This window comes from Coregonus lavaretus, assembly GCF_964263955.1.
Source record: "Coregonus lavaretus genome assembly, chromosome: 22".
NCBI lineage: Eukaryota > Metazoa > Chordata > Actinopteri > Salmoniformes > Salmonidae > Coregonus > Coregonus lavaretus.
The window spans coordinates 30986523-31000840 of NC_140009.1; the positions used below are offsets into that span (position 1 = coordinate 30986523).

Genomic DNA, 14318 nt, shown 5'->3' on the forward strand with positions numbered 1-14318 from the left:
CTCCTGCAACAAAGCACCCCCACAGCATGATGCTGTCACCCCCGTGCTTCACGGTTGGGATGGTGTTCTTCGGCTTGCAAGCCACCCCCTTTTTCCTCCAAACATAACGATGGTCATTATGGCCAAACAGTTCTATTTTTGTTTCATCAGACCAGAGGACATTTCTCCAAAAAGTACTATCTTTGTCCCCATGTGCAGTTGCAAACCGTAGTCTGGCTTTTTTATGGCGGTTTTGGAGCAGTGGCTTCTTCCTTGCTGAGTGGCCTTTCAGGTTATGTCGATATATGACTCGTTTTACTGTGAATATAGATACTTTTGTACCGGTTTCCTCCAGCATCTTCACAAGGTCCTTTGCTGTTGTTCTGGGATTGAGTTGCACTTTTCGCACGAAAGTACGTTCATCTCTAGGAGACAGATCGCGTCTCCTTCCTGAGCTGTATGACGGCTGCGTGGTCCCATGGTGTTCTGGTATACTTGCGAACTATTGTTTGTACAGATGAACGTGGTACCTTCAGGCATTTGGAAATTGCTACAAAGGATTAACCAGACTTGTGGAGATCTACAATTTTTTTTCTGAGGTCTTGGCTGATTTCTTTTGATTTTCCCATGATGTCAAGCAAAGAGGCACTGAGTTTGAAGGTAGGCCTTGAAATACATCCACAGGTACACCTCCAATTGACTCAAATTATGTCAATTAGCCTATCAGAAGCTTCTAAAGCCATAACATCATTTTCTGGAATTTTCCAAGCTGTTTAAAGGCACAGTCAATTTAGTGTATGTAAACTTCTGACCCACTGGAATTGTGATACAGTGAATTATAAGTGAAATAATCTGTCTGTAAACAATTGTTGGAAAAATTACTTGTGTCATGCACAAAGTAGATGTCCTAACTGACTTGCCAAAACTATAGTTTGTTAACAAGACATTTGTGGAGTGGTTGAAAAACGAGTTTTAATGACTCCAACCTAAGTGTATGTAAACTTCCGACTTCAACTGTAGGTATTACAGACCCCTGTGCACCCAGTGGATTATGGAGGAGAAAATGGTTACAGTAAACAGTTACGTCTATGGATGGGACCACTGTTTACATTGTTTGCGGTTTTGTTGTAAGGAACAGTTCAGGGGTAGTATGAAGTTCTATACAGTATAGTATATCATAAATAAAAGTTTCACTATGAAAAGAAAGCTGGTTTGCGATCCAGCTGTGTCGACCCCAGACCCCACCTCCTGATGCTTCATCGGCAGCGAAGTCCTCGTCATCGTCCAGGAAGCGCTGAGACCGTTGGACGACAGTCCTCGATGAATCCAGGTCCTCGGGCAGCGCCACTTCTCCCCACACCTTGGAGCTCTGAGCCACCTGCAGACCGAAAACACACACACAACACTACTTAGGAGATTTATAGGGGTTGAAGTCTCTAATTTCTTCAGATAGAACCTGGGGCTGCGTCCCAAATGGCATCCTATTTCCTATTTGGTGCACTATAACTCATAGGACTCTGGTCAAAAGTAGCACTACATAGGGAATAGGGTGCCATTTGGGATGTAGCCCAGGTTAGTTAGGTTACACCCAGCAGGACCATTATACAGGGCCTGGGAGTGGAAGGAAAACAAAACCTGAGATGGTGTGAGGCTGTGAGCTTCACACAGGAAATAGGTGCATTGTGGTATGTTTGCTTTAACATTCATTATTTAGTAGGGGTGTAATGATCCATCTACTACATCGATGTATCGATTTATATTCCTATGATCCAACTACATCGATCTGTGCTCGGCGAGTTGGCCTTTTGGACAACATATATCGATCTAACATCGTACGGCCCAGTACATCACTGGGGCAAAGCTCCCTGCCATCCAGGACCTCTATACCAGGCGGTGTCAGAGGAAGGCCCTCAAAATTGTCAAAGACTCCAGCCACCCTAGTCATAGACTGTTCTCTCTGCTACCGCACGGCAAGCGGTACCGGAGTGCCAAGTCTAGGTCCAAAAGACTTCTCAACAGCTTCTACCCCCAAGCCATAAGACTCCTGAACAGCTAATCATGGCTACCCGGACTATTTGCACTGCCCCCCCACCCCATCCTTTTTACGCTGCTGCTACTCTGTTAAGTATTTATGCATAGTCACTTTAACTCTACCCACATGTACATATTACCTCAACTACCTCAACTAGCCGGTGCCCCCGCACATTGACTCTGCAACGGTACCCCCCTGTATATATAGCCTCCCTACTGTCACTTTATTTTACTGTATATATAGCCTCCCTACTGTCACTTTATTTTACTTCTGCTCTTTTTTTCTCAACACTTTTTTGTTGTTGTTGTTTTATTCTTACTTTTTTTGTTTAAAATAAATGCACTGTTGGTTAAGGGCTGTAAGTAAGCATTTCACTGCAATGTCTGCACCTGTTATATTCGGCGCATGTGACCAATACAATTTGATTTGATTTGATTTGATTTCAAATGTAATAAATCGATTGTATCGATACTAGGAAATAACCCATTGGATTTAAGCACGTCAGACTTTATATGGATGTTTTTTCTTAGCACTTTTAATGATAAAGGCTTTAAACATTACTCGATTCAGTCTGCCTATCCGTGACGTCATCGCGCCAGCAGCAGCGCAAAGGCGCCAAGACAACAAAACATAGCATGGCGGACGACAGAGGAGAAGCCGACGAGCGAGAAATTATCAAGCCACCATTGCGGTCCTTACAAGAAACAGGAATCTAGGAAACTTCACCTGCACTGTCCAGTATCCAGGTATTTATTTCAGTCACACTGGTTGAATTTTTGGCTAAAAGGTTACTGAATCGATTTCAAGTCACTGAATCGTTTCGGATCGTATCGTTCTAAATGAACCAATATCGTCCTTGAATCGTATCGACAACCACGAATCGTGATACAAATCGAATCGTTGTTAAAACGAATCGTTACACCCCTATTATTTAGGTTAGGGATGGGCAACTGGCAGCCCTGTAGGCCTGCGGATCAATCCCCCTGTTGCGAGTTAGAATAGTAGAATACACAAGGTGCAATTTCTAAATTTGGTTGGGCATCAGCAGTTTTTCTCTTGTTATGTCAGTCACTGACAGTTACTCAATTAGCCCATGTCAGCAATTTTTTTCCCGATTGGCAAGTTAGTCTAGCCAGCTGCAGTCAAGGTGTGCAGCTGCAGTCAATTAAGTCTCTGTGGAGAGCTGCCACACCTTGTAACGAGTCGTTTAGCCACCAGATGGGGCCAAAAGTGGGCCTTTCCCACCCTTATACCCCTTGAGTGCTCACAACTGGTTAAGCAAAATCTTGTATTAGTATGAAATAATATAATTTTCCAATTTTTTGGAGCATACAATTTAGCTCAGTATTTATTTGTATTATTCATTTTATACAGTCTTTTTTTGCTCATCAAGTGTGCCAATGAAACCAGTGGCTAGTTGAGGTTGAAATCAGAATGGTTAGATTACACAAATCGGTTAAAGTATGCTTTAAACGCCATCTCCCCAGGACAAGCAGGCAGGAGAGCTTTACGATGGGCCCTCAGCCTCTGCTGATCAGGAAGCACTTTATCATGGAAAGATTGTCACCTCTTGAGCTAGTAAAAACATCCTCACAGTGGAGTAGCAGTCACTGAAAGGGGGGTGATCAGAAGGTGATCCTTGATTTAGTCAAGGTGTTAAGAGAATGTTAAATGCAATTGGAGAAAAGTATAAGATTTGATAATAGTTCCATAGTGGGGGAGGGAGTCTATCTTCTCAACAAGATCTAATCTCTGTGGAAGGACATTACTGACCCAATGAACCCATACAAATCTAACTGAAGACATTGAGCATTTAAAAAGATAATCTGATACCTGATCATCTTGATAATCTCATGATGATACCACCCAAAGTCTCTAGACTACTCCCTCAGTTCCAAAAACAGAGCCCTAACCTCTCTCCCTGGGTCCATACCATCCCCACCAGTCCCTGTTGTTGTCCAAAACCTGAGCTATAGATTTGCCTACTTCCCTGGCAGTATGCCACCCTTGGCATTTCCAGTCGGCATGGCACGCCAGTTCCCATTTCCATCCGCCCCCGTCACGGCAGAGTTTCCCATTTAAATGACTCTGGCTAATAAATAACTTTATCTCTCCCCCAAATCCTCTCTCCCCTGACTGAATACCCTACAACAACAATCCCGGGTCTTTTTCAAAAGGAAACCGCTGACTGGACCTATTCTTTTCACTGGAGCCAACTAACCAACCGTTGGTGTGATCATCTCCTGCTTCCCAGTCCCACTCCCTTGGGATGGATGGGATCCGATGGGGTTCTCTCTCTCTCTCTCTCTGTCTGGCTGTCTGTCTCTCTCTCTCTCTCTCTCTCTGTCTGGCTGTCTGTCTCTCTCTCTCCCCATATCTTGCTCTTTCACTCTCTCCGTCTCTCTCTCACTCATTCTCTCTCTCTCTCTGGATGGGCGACACATTGGCCAAAAAATTCCTCATAGATTAGACCAAAGCCATTTTTGGCAAGAGGAACCCAAAATGTAGAGAAAAAACATATGAATTGCTTTTCAGTCAGCTTCATTAATTTATATGTTCCTCATTAAACAATGCAGTGTCAGTTATCACACTTTTACTAACAGCCAAACATAGGGCTGTGACGGTCATGAAATTTTGGATAACAGTTATTTGTTATAATCGTTCCTCTCCTCCACTCCTGACTGCATGTGCTGCTGTTGCAGGGAGGGGTTGAGGTGGGGGGTGGGGGGGGGTTACCTAGGCAACCAAAGACTGTTTGCTACAACACCTTGCTGAAACAACGAGCAACAAAGTTTCATCACGTTGTCCATATTACTGTGGAAACGGACTCAACCACATGCTTCATCTTTTTGAATGCCCAGCAGTCTTCAGTCAGCTGTTCATTCTAAAACGTTTTGCCTCCTCTCGGCTCTCCTTATATGGTTGTTAGATGTAAACTAGGCATACTTTTACTTTGCTGCTTTTGGGTAAAGTTTGTTGACTTGAATATGAAGTTGATAAAAAATATATATACGTTTATTTTATTATAATTGTATCATTATATTTAATGCATTATTTGTTTATTTATTATTTATTTATTAAGAAGGTTATTTTATTTTCATGACAGTCTTCATCCATAATCATCGGTTACACGATTATACAATTACCGTGCAAGCCCTAGCCAAACGTTTTATATTTTTCCAGCACAGCAAAAAACTTAAAAGCTAGTGTGACCTTTGTGTCCCTCTAAGAGTTGGGACATGTCCGCTGTGTTGCGGTTATCATTCCCTACAGATAATTAAAGGTCCTGCTCCCTGCTCTACAATTTTCCTTCACCCAACCCAACCTTGTCAGTGTAAGGGAGCTACACACACACACACATGCACACACACACACACACACACACACACACACACACACAGGCAACGTGGGGAGGGGGTGAAAAAACAGCATTCCAACCATTGTTGGAATCCCACTGTTTACTTTTGAATTAGGCTTTTCACAATGCCAAATGTTTGCCTTGCTAGAATGTAAAAGGAGGTAAAGACAAAAAGGGAGAGGCACACATTCTATGGGGTATCGAAGGACAGGTGAGTCCACATGGTGAAGCCTCAAGACAAGTTATCCCCTCTAGGTTTGCCCAGCTGTTGTTCACAGTGCAAGAGGAGAGGAATTCCAACATTTTGTCTCCGTGAACAATTGATGACCCGCTGCAGGGGCAGAACGATCAGGAGGAACAGGGAGAGTTGGGACAATGCATCCAAGATTCCATCGTAGGGTAGAGCACTATCAGCTATGCTGCATGTCTGGAGAGTCAAACATCTGCTGTCATCATAGCTAGACCCAGAGCCAGACAGATGTGTGCCCATGAGATGGTGTAATAACCTTATTTTTACACACACACCAGTCCAGCATTCCCATCCTCACCATGACCCTGTAACAGCCAACAGCCAACGCCTGTCAAGAGAGAACAGCGTGAGAAGAATGTTCCAGAGGATTAACTTCACCCCCTAAACCAGACATCTTCCAGATACAGATACAGCAAGGTCTAATAACTTTGGTTTTACTTTATTACAACTTTCTTACAATATCATTTTCCAGCATTACACATCTTATAAATAGTTCCTCTTCAGGCCAGTGTTTCCCAATTGTGCTAAAAGGTTGCATTTCTTGCCTCTCCTGAGAATGCTGATCAAAGCCAGAGCTCAGACAGACTCCATATCTCTGTAGAGTCCAGATGGTGGCGGGTGTATGAAAGCAGCAACACAGGGAACAACACAACACAAGCTGCATTCAGAAAACCCCTTGATTTTAGTTCCTTCGCAGCTAAGTCCTAACAATATCTCCTCAGACATGAGGAGGGAGGAGAGACGATGCTGCCTGGGCTTTAAACAGGAACGGAATGTAAACTCTAAACTGTTCAGCTAGGGGCATATGCTTTACGTCTCTGACCCCAGCTTCAGCACTATATGTAGAGTAGAGTAGAGATCTGGGAGTGTGAGCAGGCCTGCAATAACAAACCCCATTAGCAACACACACACACACACACATGCTCAAACGTATGCACACAGGCACATGGACAAGCAGACAGACAGACACACACGCACACAGACACGCTGAGGAGCTTTTTGTCCTGTCTGTCACCCTCTTAGAGACAGCCTGACAGCTTGTTACAGTTGGACGAGTGATGACAGGCATCAGGGAAAGAGGGAGAAAGTCAGTCCCTGAGAAACAGTGTTATTCCACACCATCTTCCCCCAGGTCATTAATTCTCTCCTACATACAGGATGCCATGCATGCTACCAGGGCCGGCACTAGCCTATTGGAGGTCAGGGCCCCTGGGTACATGCCCTGCGTGCCCGGTCGGTCTTCAGCCATGAATACTCTCAATTGTGCATCTGTAAAATCTTCTGAGGGTCTTAGGGGCCAAGCCACATTTCTTCAGCTCCCTGAGGTTGAAGAGGCGTTGTTGCGCCTTCTTCACCACACTGTCTGTGTGGGTGGACCAATTCAGATTGTCAGTGATGTGTACGCCGAGGAACTTTAAGATTTTCACCTTCTCCACTGCGGTCCCGTCGATGTGGATAGGGGCGTGCTCCCTCTGCTGTTTCCTGAAGTCCACGATCAGCTCCTTCGTTTTGTTGACGCTGAGGGAGAGGTTATTTTCCTGGCACCACTCCGCCAGAGCCCTCACCTCCTCCCTGTAGGCTGTCTCGTCATCCTTGGTAATCAGGCCTACTACTGTTGTGTTGTCTGCAAACTTGATGATTGAGTTGGAGGCGTGCGTGACCTCGCTGTCATGGGTGAACAGGGTATACAGGAGGGGGCTGAGCACGCACCCTTGTGGGGCCCCTGTGTTGAGGATCAGTGAAGTGGAGGTGTTGTTTCCTACCTTCACCACCTGGGGGCGGCCCGTCAGGAAGTCCAGGACCCAGTTGCACAGGGCGGGGTTCAGACCCAGGGCCCCGAGCTTAATGATGAGCTTGGAGGGTACTATTGTGTTGAAGGCTGAGCTATAGTCAACGCCCTATATTGTGCCAGTTTCCCTGTAGTCTTTCCACACAAGGCCCTGGGAGGAACACTGTTCTGCCTCAGCCTGCCAAGCAGACTTCAGCCTTGCAAGGGCAGCGCTCCGCTCCACAGTGTGCCTCACACACACACACACACAAACACACACACACACACACACACACACACACACACACACACACACACACACACACACACACACACACACACACACACACACACACACACACACACACACACACACACACACACACACACACACACACACACACACACACACACACACACACACACACACACACACACACACTCCTCTGTATTTAGACCACAGCTATTGTTTAGGAAGGCATGTCAAAATAAGTGGCTGGCTTGTATGTACTTGCAAGGTGAGACTGCGGCAGCAGCAGAGCTACGCAAGTGAGAAGAGAAAGGAGATGTCCAAACCACAATTAGAGGGAGGGAGTGATTAGAATGAAGAAATGTTAGGCTGCTCCTTGTCTTGCTGGGCTGGGGAGATGCTTTTCTCTATTTCCCCAGGGACAAAAGGAACAGTGGAGCGAGCCAAAGGAGGGGAAAGAATTGCACACATGTACACACATGTACACAGAGACAGACACATTCAAACAAAAGCATTCTATAGATGATACATACATACAGAGAGCCTAGTATGGAAGACTTTTAAAAACAGAGAAACTCCATCTGGGTAGTGAGGCTCTGAGAAATGAAAGATGCTGGATTAGCAAGCAGCCTTTTGCAATTCTTCCTGTGACGAATGTAGCCTAAAGTACGTTTTGGTTAACTGGCAACTCCGCAATTTGAAGCACATACCACCTTCCTTTACTGTATATGAAAACACTAACATCCATGCTGCAATATCGTAATTGACTCAGAGTGTTGTTTTTGGAGCCATAGGGACCTACTCTGTTACAAGTGGTTGGCGACACAGAGACCAGAGGTGAGGCTGTGAAACCAGAGAACCCTGTCTGACACCACCCTAAATAAAACTTTTAAAACCAGGATAACCATTTTCAACCTTGATGATAGCAGGATCATGAGACACTGAGTACATACTATATTAGAATATTGTTATATAACATATAATGTATAGTGAACAAGGCATTGGAAAGACCCAAGCTGATATGTATTTTCCTCCCATGATGTTTCCTTGTCTATGAGGAGATGAGTTGGCCTATGGAAGAGGTTAGTAACAGGCATTAGGCAATGGAGGAGATCAACCTGGAACTATACAGAACAAAAATATAAACGCAACATGCAATAATTTCAGCGATTTTACTGGGTTACAGTTCATATAAGGAAATCAGTCAATTGTTATAAATTCATTAGGCCCTAATTTATGGATTTTACATGACTGGGCTGGGGTGCAGCCATGGGTGGGCTTGGGAGGGCATAGGCCCACCCACTTGGGTTCCAGGCCCACCCACTGGGGAGCCAAGCCCAGCCAATCAGAATGTGTTTTCCCCCACACAAGGGCTTTATTACAGACTGAAATACTCCTCAGTTTCATCAGCTGTCCGGGTGGCTGGTCTCAGACGATCCCGCAGGTGAAGAAGCTGGATGTGGAGGTCCTGGGCTTACTTGGTAACACGTGGTCAGCGGTTGTGAGGCTGGTTGGACGTACTGCCAAATTCTCTAAAATGATGTTGGAGGTGGCTTATGGTAGAGAAATGAACATTCAATTCTCTGGCAACAGCTCTGGTGGACATTCCTGCAGTCAGCATGCCAATTGCACGCTCCCTCAAAACTTGAGACATCTGTGGCATTGTGTTGTGTAACAAAACTGCATATTTTAGAGTGGACTTTTATTGTCCCCAGCACAAGGTGCACCTGTGTAATGATCATGCTGTTTACTCAGCTTCTTGATATGCGACACCTGTCAGGTGGATGGATTATCTTGGCAAAGGAGAAATGCTCACTAACAGGGATGTAAACAAATTTGTGCACAAAATTTTAGAGAAATAAGCTTTTTGTGCATATGGAACATTTCTGGGATCTTTTATTTCAGCTCATGAAACATAGGACTAACACTTTACATGTTGTGTTTATATTTTTGTTCAGTATAGTTGACAGGACAGAGATACAGTAACAGAAAGTATAGGCCAGGGGTAGGCAACTAGATTCAGCGACGGGCCGGGGGGCCGGAACATAATTATAATAATTTGCACACTGCAAATTGACCACAAATAAGCCCCAAAATCGATTTATTGACCAAAAACGAAAATCCTAAAAACTCTGGGGTCCAAAAAAAATCACTTGCGGGCCAGTTTGGTGCGCGGGCCGCCTGTTGCCGACCCCTGCTAGTGTCAAACACAAGGCCTGTGGGCCGAATCCAGCCCTTGACACATTTATATCGGCCCAAGCAATGATTTGGGTTGTCAATTCATTTTGGCCCGCTTCCATACAGCCTGCGGTGTGCTGCACTACAAGTCACAGCAAGCACTGCCAACGTGCTGCACGCCAAACGGCAGTGCATTGCCACACACACACACCCCTCATCGCAGACCCACACACACACACCCACACACGAGGCAGCCAGTGCTCTGTATCATATCACCACTAATGGCACTGACCGAATCTTCTACCAGACCGAAAATGTAAACGTGTTGTAGGCTAAATGTCTATGCCAAGTTTCAGTTCCAACAGGTCATTGCTGTAGCCTACAGAAAATGTCATCTTGGTTGTCAAAAAGTTATAAGATAAAGGATTACCACGCAGGTATAAATTACTACTTAAGGACAATAGGACACACAAGCGAGTATAAATGAGTCAACAGTTGAGTCATCTACTTTATGAAATTACAGCCTGATGCGCTCGCATCAGTAAATTCAACATCAATTGCGCTGCTTTCGTGTGTCCTGTTTACTGCGCGCAGAGGAAGGAGAGTGTACAGACACATGCCACAGTCCTAGCTAGGCTACTAAAATCTTGCAGTCTGGGTTAGATTTTTTTACCAAAAAACAAAACCTGCAACAAAACACCATGCAAAGGAAAAACATGTAGGCCTATTACAGCAACATTTGAGCAGTAGCCTAGGATGGCTAGTCAACATTTTGACTGCACCATACAGCAATGCTGCATTCAACCGCACCGGTGATCCACGCAGTGCAAAAAAAAGAAAAACATGTTTTAAGTTGAAATGTTACAACAACCTAGCTACGTTTTTGTTATTTGCAGTTATTCAATATCTTTCGATTAGGGTCGCAGCACATTATGCACATCGGCAAGCATAGCAGCAAAGGCTGGACAAATATTATTGATCTATTATTTTGTTTTAATATGTTAAAAATCCTATATACAGCATCCTATGTACATAAGTGGACATGATAAAGGGCCATATTTTTTTCAAATAAAACAATGGCCAGTTTGGGCCAGTTGTATGCAGGTTTTTTGGTAAAAACATATTGTGTTTTTTCAATATGGCCCTTGTGCTGATTGACACCCCTGGGCTAATCACCCTGAATGGAAAAACATCTCAAGTATATGTTACAGAGGTAGACAGATATTCCATCTAGTAACAATAGATTGTAACTGTAATCTGTGGGTGTGTAGATTGAGTGGGATGGGCCACATTCCAAGACAACATTCCTTCCTTGACTGTGAGTGTGAGTGTGAGAGAGGGCCCCCCAGATGGCACCTTCAGATCCCACACCCCCTCCCTTCAATTATCACCACAGCAGGGGTACCAACAGGGGCCCTCTCTCCAAAGTCTACCAAGGCCTCTCCTCAGTGTAAACCCCCACTCTCAATGACCGAGGGGCCTGAGACCACACTCCACAATTGTGAAAACAACCTGGTGAGACAGATTGACACACTTATCAGTCCACTGTTAAGGTCAGGATTCAGACTTATTCTGGATTAATTGGCCCAGCCTTCTCACACCGCTGTAAATGTGCGTTATTCACAGATAATGGCCACCATAATGTTATGCGTTATTGCTTTGGCCTACTATAAAAAAATTACCCACTGATGTTGCCAACCTGAGCTGACCCCAAAATTAAAAAAACACCCTAAAAAATGAATCACCTTGACTTAAACAAACATAATACGGAAAAGCATTTTTATGCGTCTAAGAATAGCGCTCCATTTCCGGTAAGGAGCTTTAGAGAGTGACCCAGCAGGCCTCCAGGAGACTGTGGCTGCTTACCAAATGGCACCCTCTTCCCTACACATTGTACTTATTTTGAACAGAACCCTATGGGCCCTGATCAAAATAGTCCACTGCATAGGGAATAGGGTGCAATTTGGGACGCAACCTGATCCTCCCTGATCGTGTCCAGTTCTCTCAGACGACAGCTAGGACAGCGAGGTGCTGAATGAGGTGGTAGTCTGGCAGCTCACAGGGGAAGAGCAGCTAGGGTTATTTATAACGGGATGGAAGGGCCCCCAGCCCCAGGAACGCCACACTGTGTCATTTAAGAAGCCCCCATAACGTTTCCTTCCCCTGGATAACTCCTGACTGCCAGGCTCTGTCAGCCTACCAAGGGAAAGGATCAATAGCTTCGTAATGTAAAAGGACCGACTCACTGATTGACGCTTGGCTAGGCTTCAAGTACCTGGTACTGAATACTAGTGACAAATACTAGTGAAAAGGCCAAATATGTTTTATTCAAGGATTATGGACATCATTCTATAATCAGACAAAGTGTAGGATGTATCTTCCAATTTGTGTTCATGGTTGTCAACAATAATAAGCAGCAAAGTAAAAAACACGTTCATTCAAATATTCACTTAAGATCTATTTGAATTCATCATAGATCTTCCGAAGATAGCAATAGCACCACAATTCTCTGCTGGATGACCTACGTTTCTCACGGAGTGTTTAAGCCAAGTAAGTCAAGCTCTGATATAGTGAGCTCATCTGATTTCAAGCTCTGCGGGCCAGGAGGAGTTATGAAGGAAGTAGAGGCAGCTGTTTGATGACTCTGATTAAGCTCTGGTTTCCCACACCAGTAGCAGCACCAGCAGCAGCGGCAGCTTTACGTTTAACCTCCACTCTGCCTCAGGAGCAGCTAATCTGACACCACCTGTTGCCTCAGCCAAGCTAGCTCACATTGTGCCACGGACCACCAGGTCAAAGGGAATTAAATTAGTTAACTCACAGCCTTCTGAGTCTCACCATAGGACACGTCTCATTCCCATTTTCTTTTATTGCAAAGCAGGAAGAGCAAAGAAATGTTAAGAAAACACTGTAAAGTCAAATAGCATATTTTAGTGCAAACCAGAACATTCTCAAAAATGACCTTGTTTACAAAGATTTGTGAGAGATTGTGAGGTAAAAGATAAGTCTAAAACTAGAAGATATCAGTCCTACATCAACTTTTTCTTTGCTAAACTGGTCAGTGTGAACGCCTACGGAAAGAACATCCTCAACGCCTAGGGAAAGAACATCCTCACGGCCAGGGGTAATTTCACGTTGCAAAGCCACTTCCAGCCAGTTCCCAACTTCACAAGGTAATGCTATTTGGGACGGCTATCTCATAATTAACTGGGATTTGGCAGGGCACCACCATGGTGAAGCTTTTGGAATGTTGAGCGAGCAGCGAGCAATGACAACATGCTGATACCGAGCATCTCAGACCAGAAGTTCAACCACTTTGTTTGGTAACCTGATACGCTCCCTTTCAGCGAGGATCACAACAAAAACCTCCTGCTAACAGGATAGGCCACAGAGCTTTGTGTGGGCCCCATCTGCAATTCAAAGACTCAATGCTCTTTCTATTTGAGACCTTGAAGTAGAGATTTCAACAGACTGACAAACATGGTCAGTAGTTATCTTCTATTGAGGGATATACTGTAGGCATTATCATTCAATAAACAGTACATAAGATGACGAGAGTAATGTCCAGATGTTTTATGTAGCAAAGTTGAGCATGACACAGAAGAGGTTATAAACACTCATGTTGACATTATCATCAAAGGCCTGGGGGATGGAGAGAAGGGAGAAGAAGGAGAAGTATTCAGAGGTTATCCACTCCTTTCAAAAGCCGGCTCCATCCTCTACTCTGGAAAGGCAACACTGAGATGAGAGGAGACAAGACGACTGGGGAGGGAAATAAGATCTGGCTCAACACACACACCACAACGCAATATATCCTTGGGCATGAGGTCAACTTCCATTACAAACCCCAGGAACAACAGTAAGGAGAGACTTCACAAATGGATGTCTTGTAACTTGTAAATGACTACCACAAGTCAAAGAAGTCTGCATTTTCAGAAAACCTTCCCTGTTGATGAGAATGAACATGTCATAGCCATGTGCTCATCAATAATTACTGTCTATCGAAAGTTCCCAGAAGGGATTTCTGACAGAAAAGTCTGGACATCTCTGATGGATGATTTCTCAGTGGATGATCATCTGATACCTTCGAGTTGGTTTACATTACATTCTGATGATAGGGCCTCTTTTGCATCAGGCCAACAGTACACCTGGTTGTCATTCCCTGTATGTGTCTGTCACTTTGATTAGTTCCCTTCACTGTTGATTTGCAGTGCTGGTGTTATTTACTCAAATATCAGTCCAGTAATTTTATTTGAGGGCTAGAGGATGAGTCACTCCACCACCGTCCCGTTCTATATGACAATATGAGTTACCACCATGGGATCCTAAAATAACCCTGCAAGTAAGAAAGTAAGCAACTCATTCCTTGGAGAAGGACATGACTGTCTGTAGACTGCAGCGCAACCTTTGACTTTGGTTGAATGAGTCATGCATAGAAGAAGAATAAGTCTCAAAAGACTTTGGTAAACCTTTGGAAAAGCCATCAAGAAGGGGTACCACATA

General features: G+C 44.5%; 1 protein-coding gene across 1 annotated transcript in view; it reads right to left on the reverse strand.

Moving 5' to 3' along the window:
- The window catches only part of LOC311150167 (basement membrane-specific heparan sulfate proteoglycan core protein-like), a gene marked incomplete at its 5' end in the record, with an annotated part of 158638 nt that overhangs the window by 105695 nt on the left and 38625 nt on the right, over positions 1-14318 (reverse strand). The window contains one exon of the mRNA XM_084187486.1: positions 1225-1357. Within this exon, the coding sequence (XP_084043612.1) occupies positions 1225-1357 (133 nt within the window). The remainder of the gene's footprint in view (positions 1-1224; positions 1358-14318) is intronic.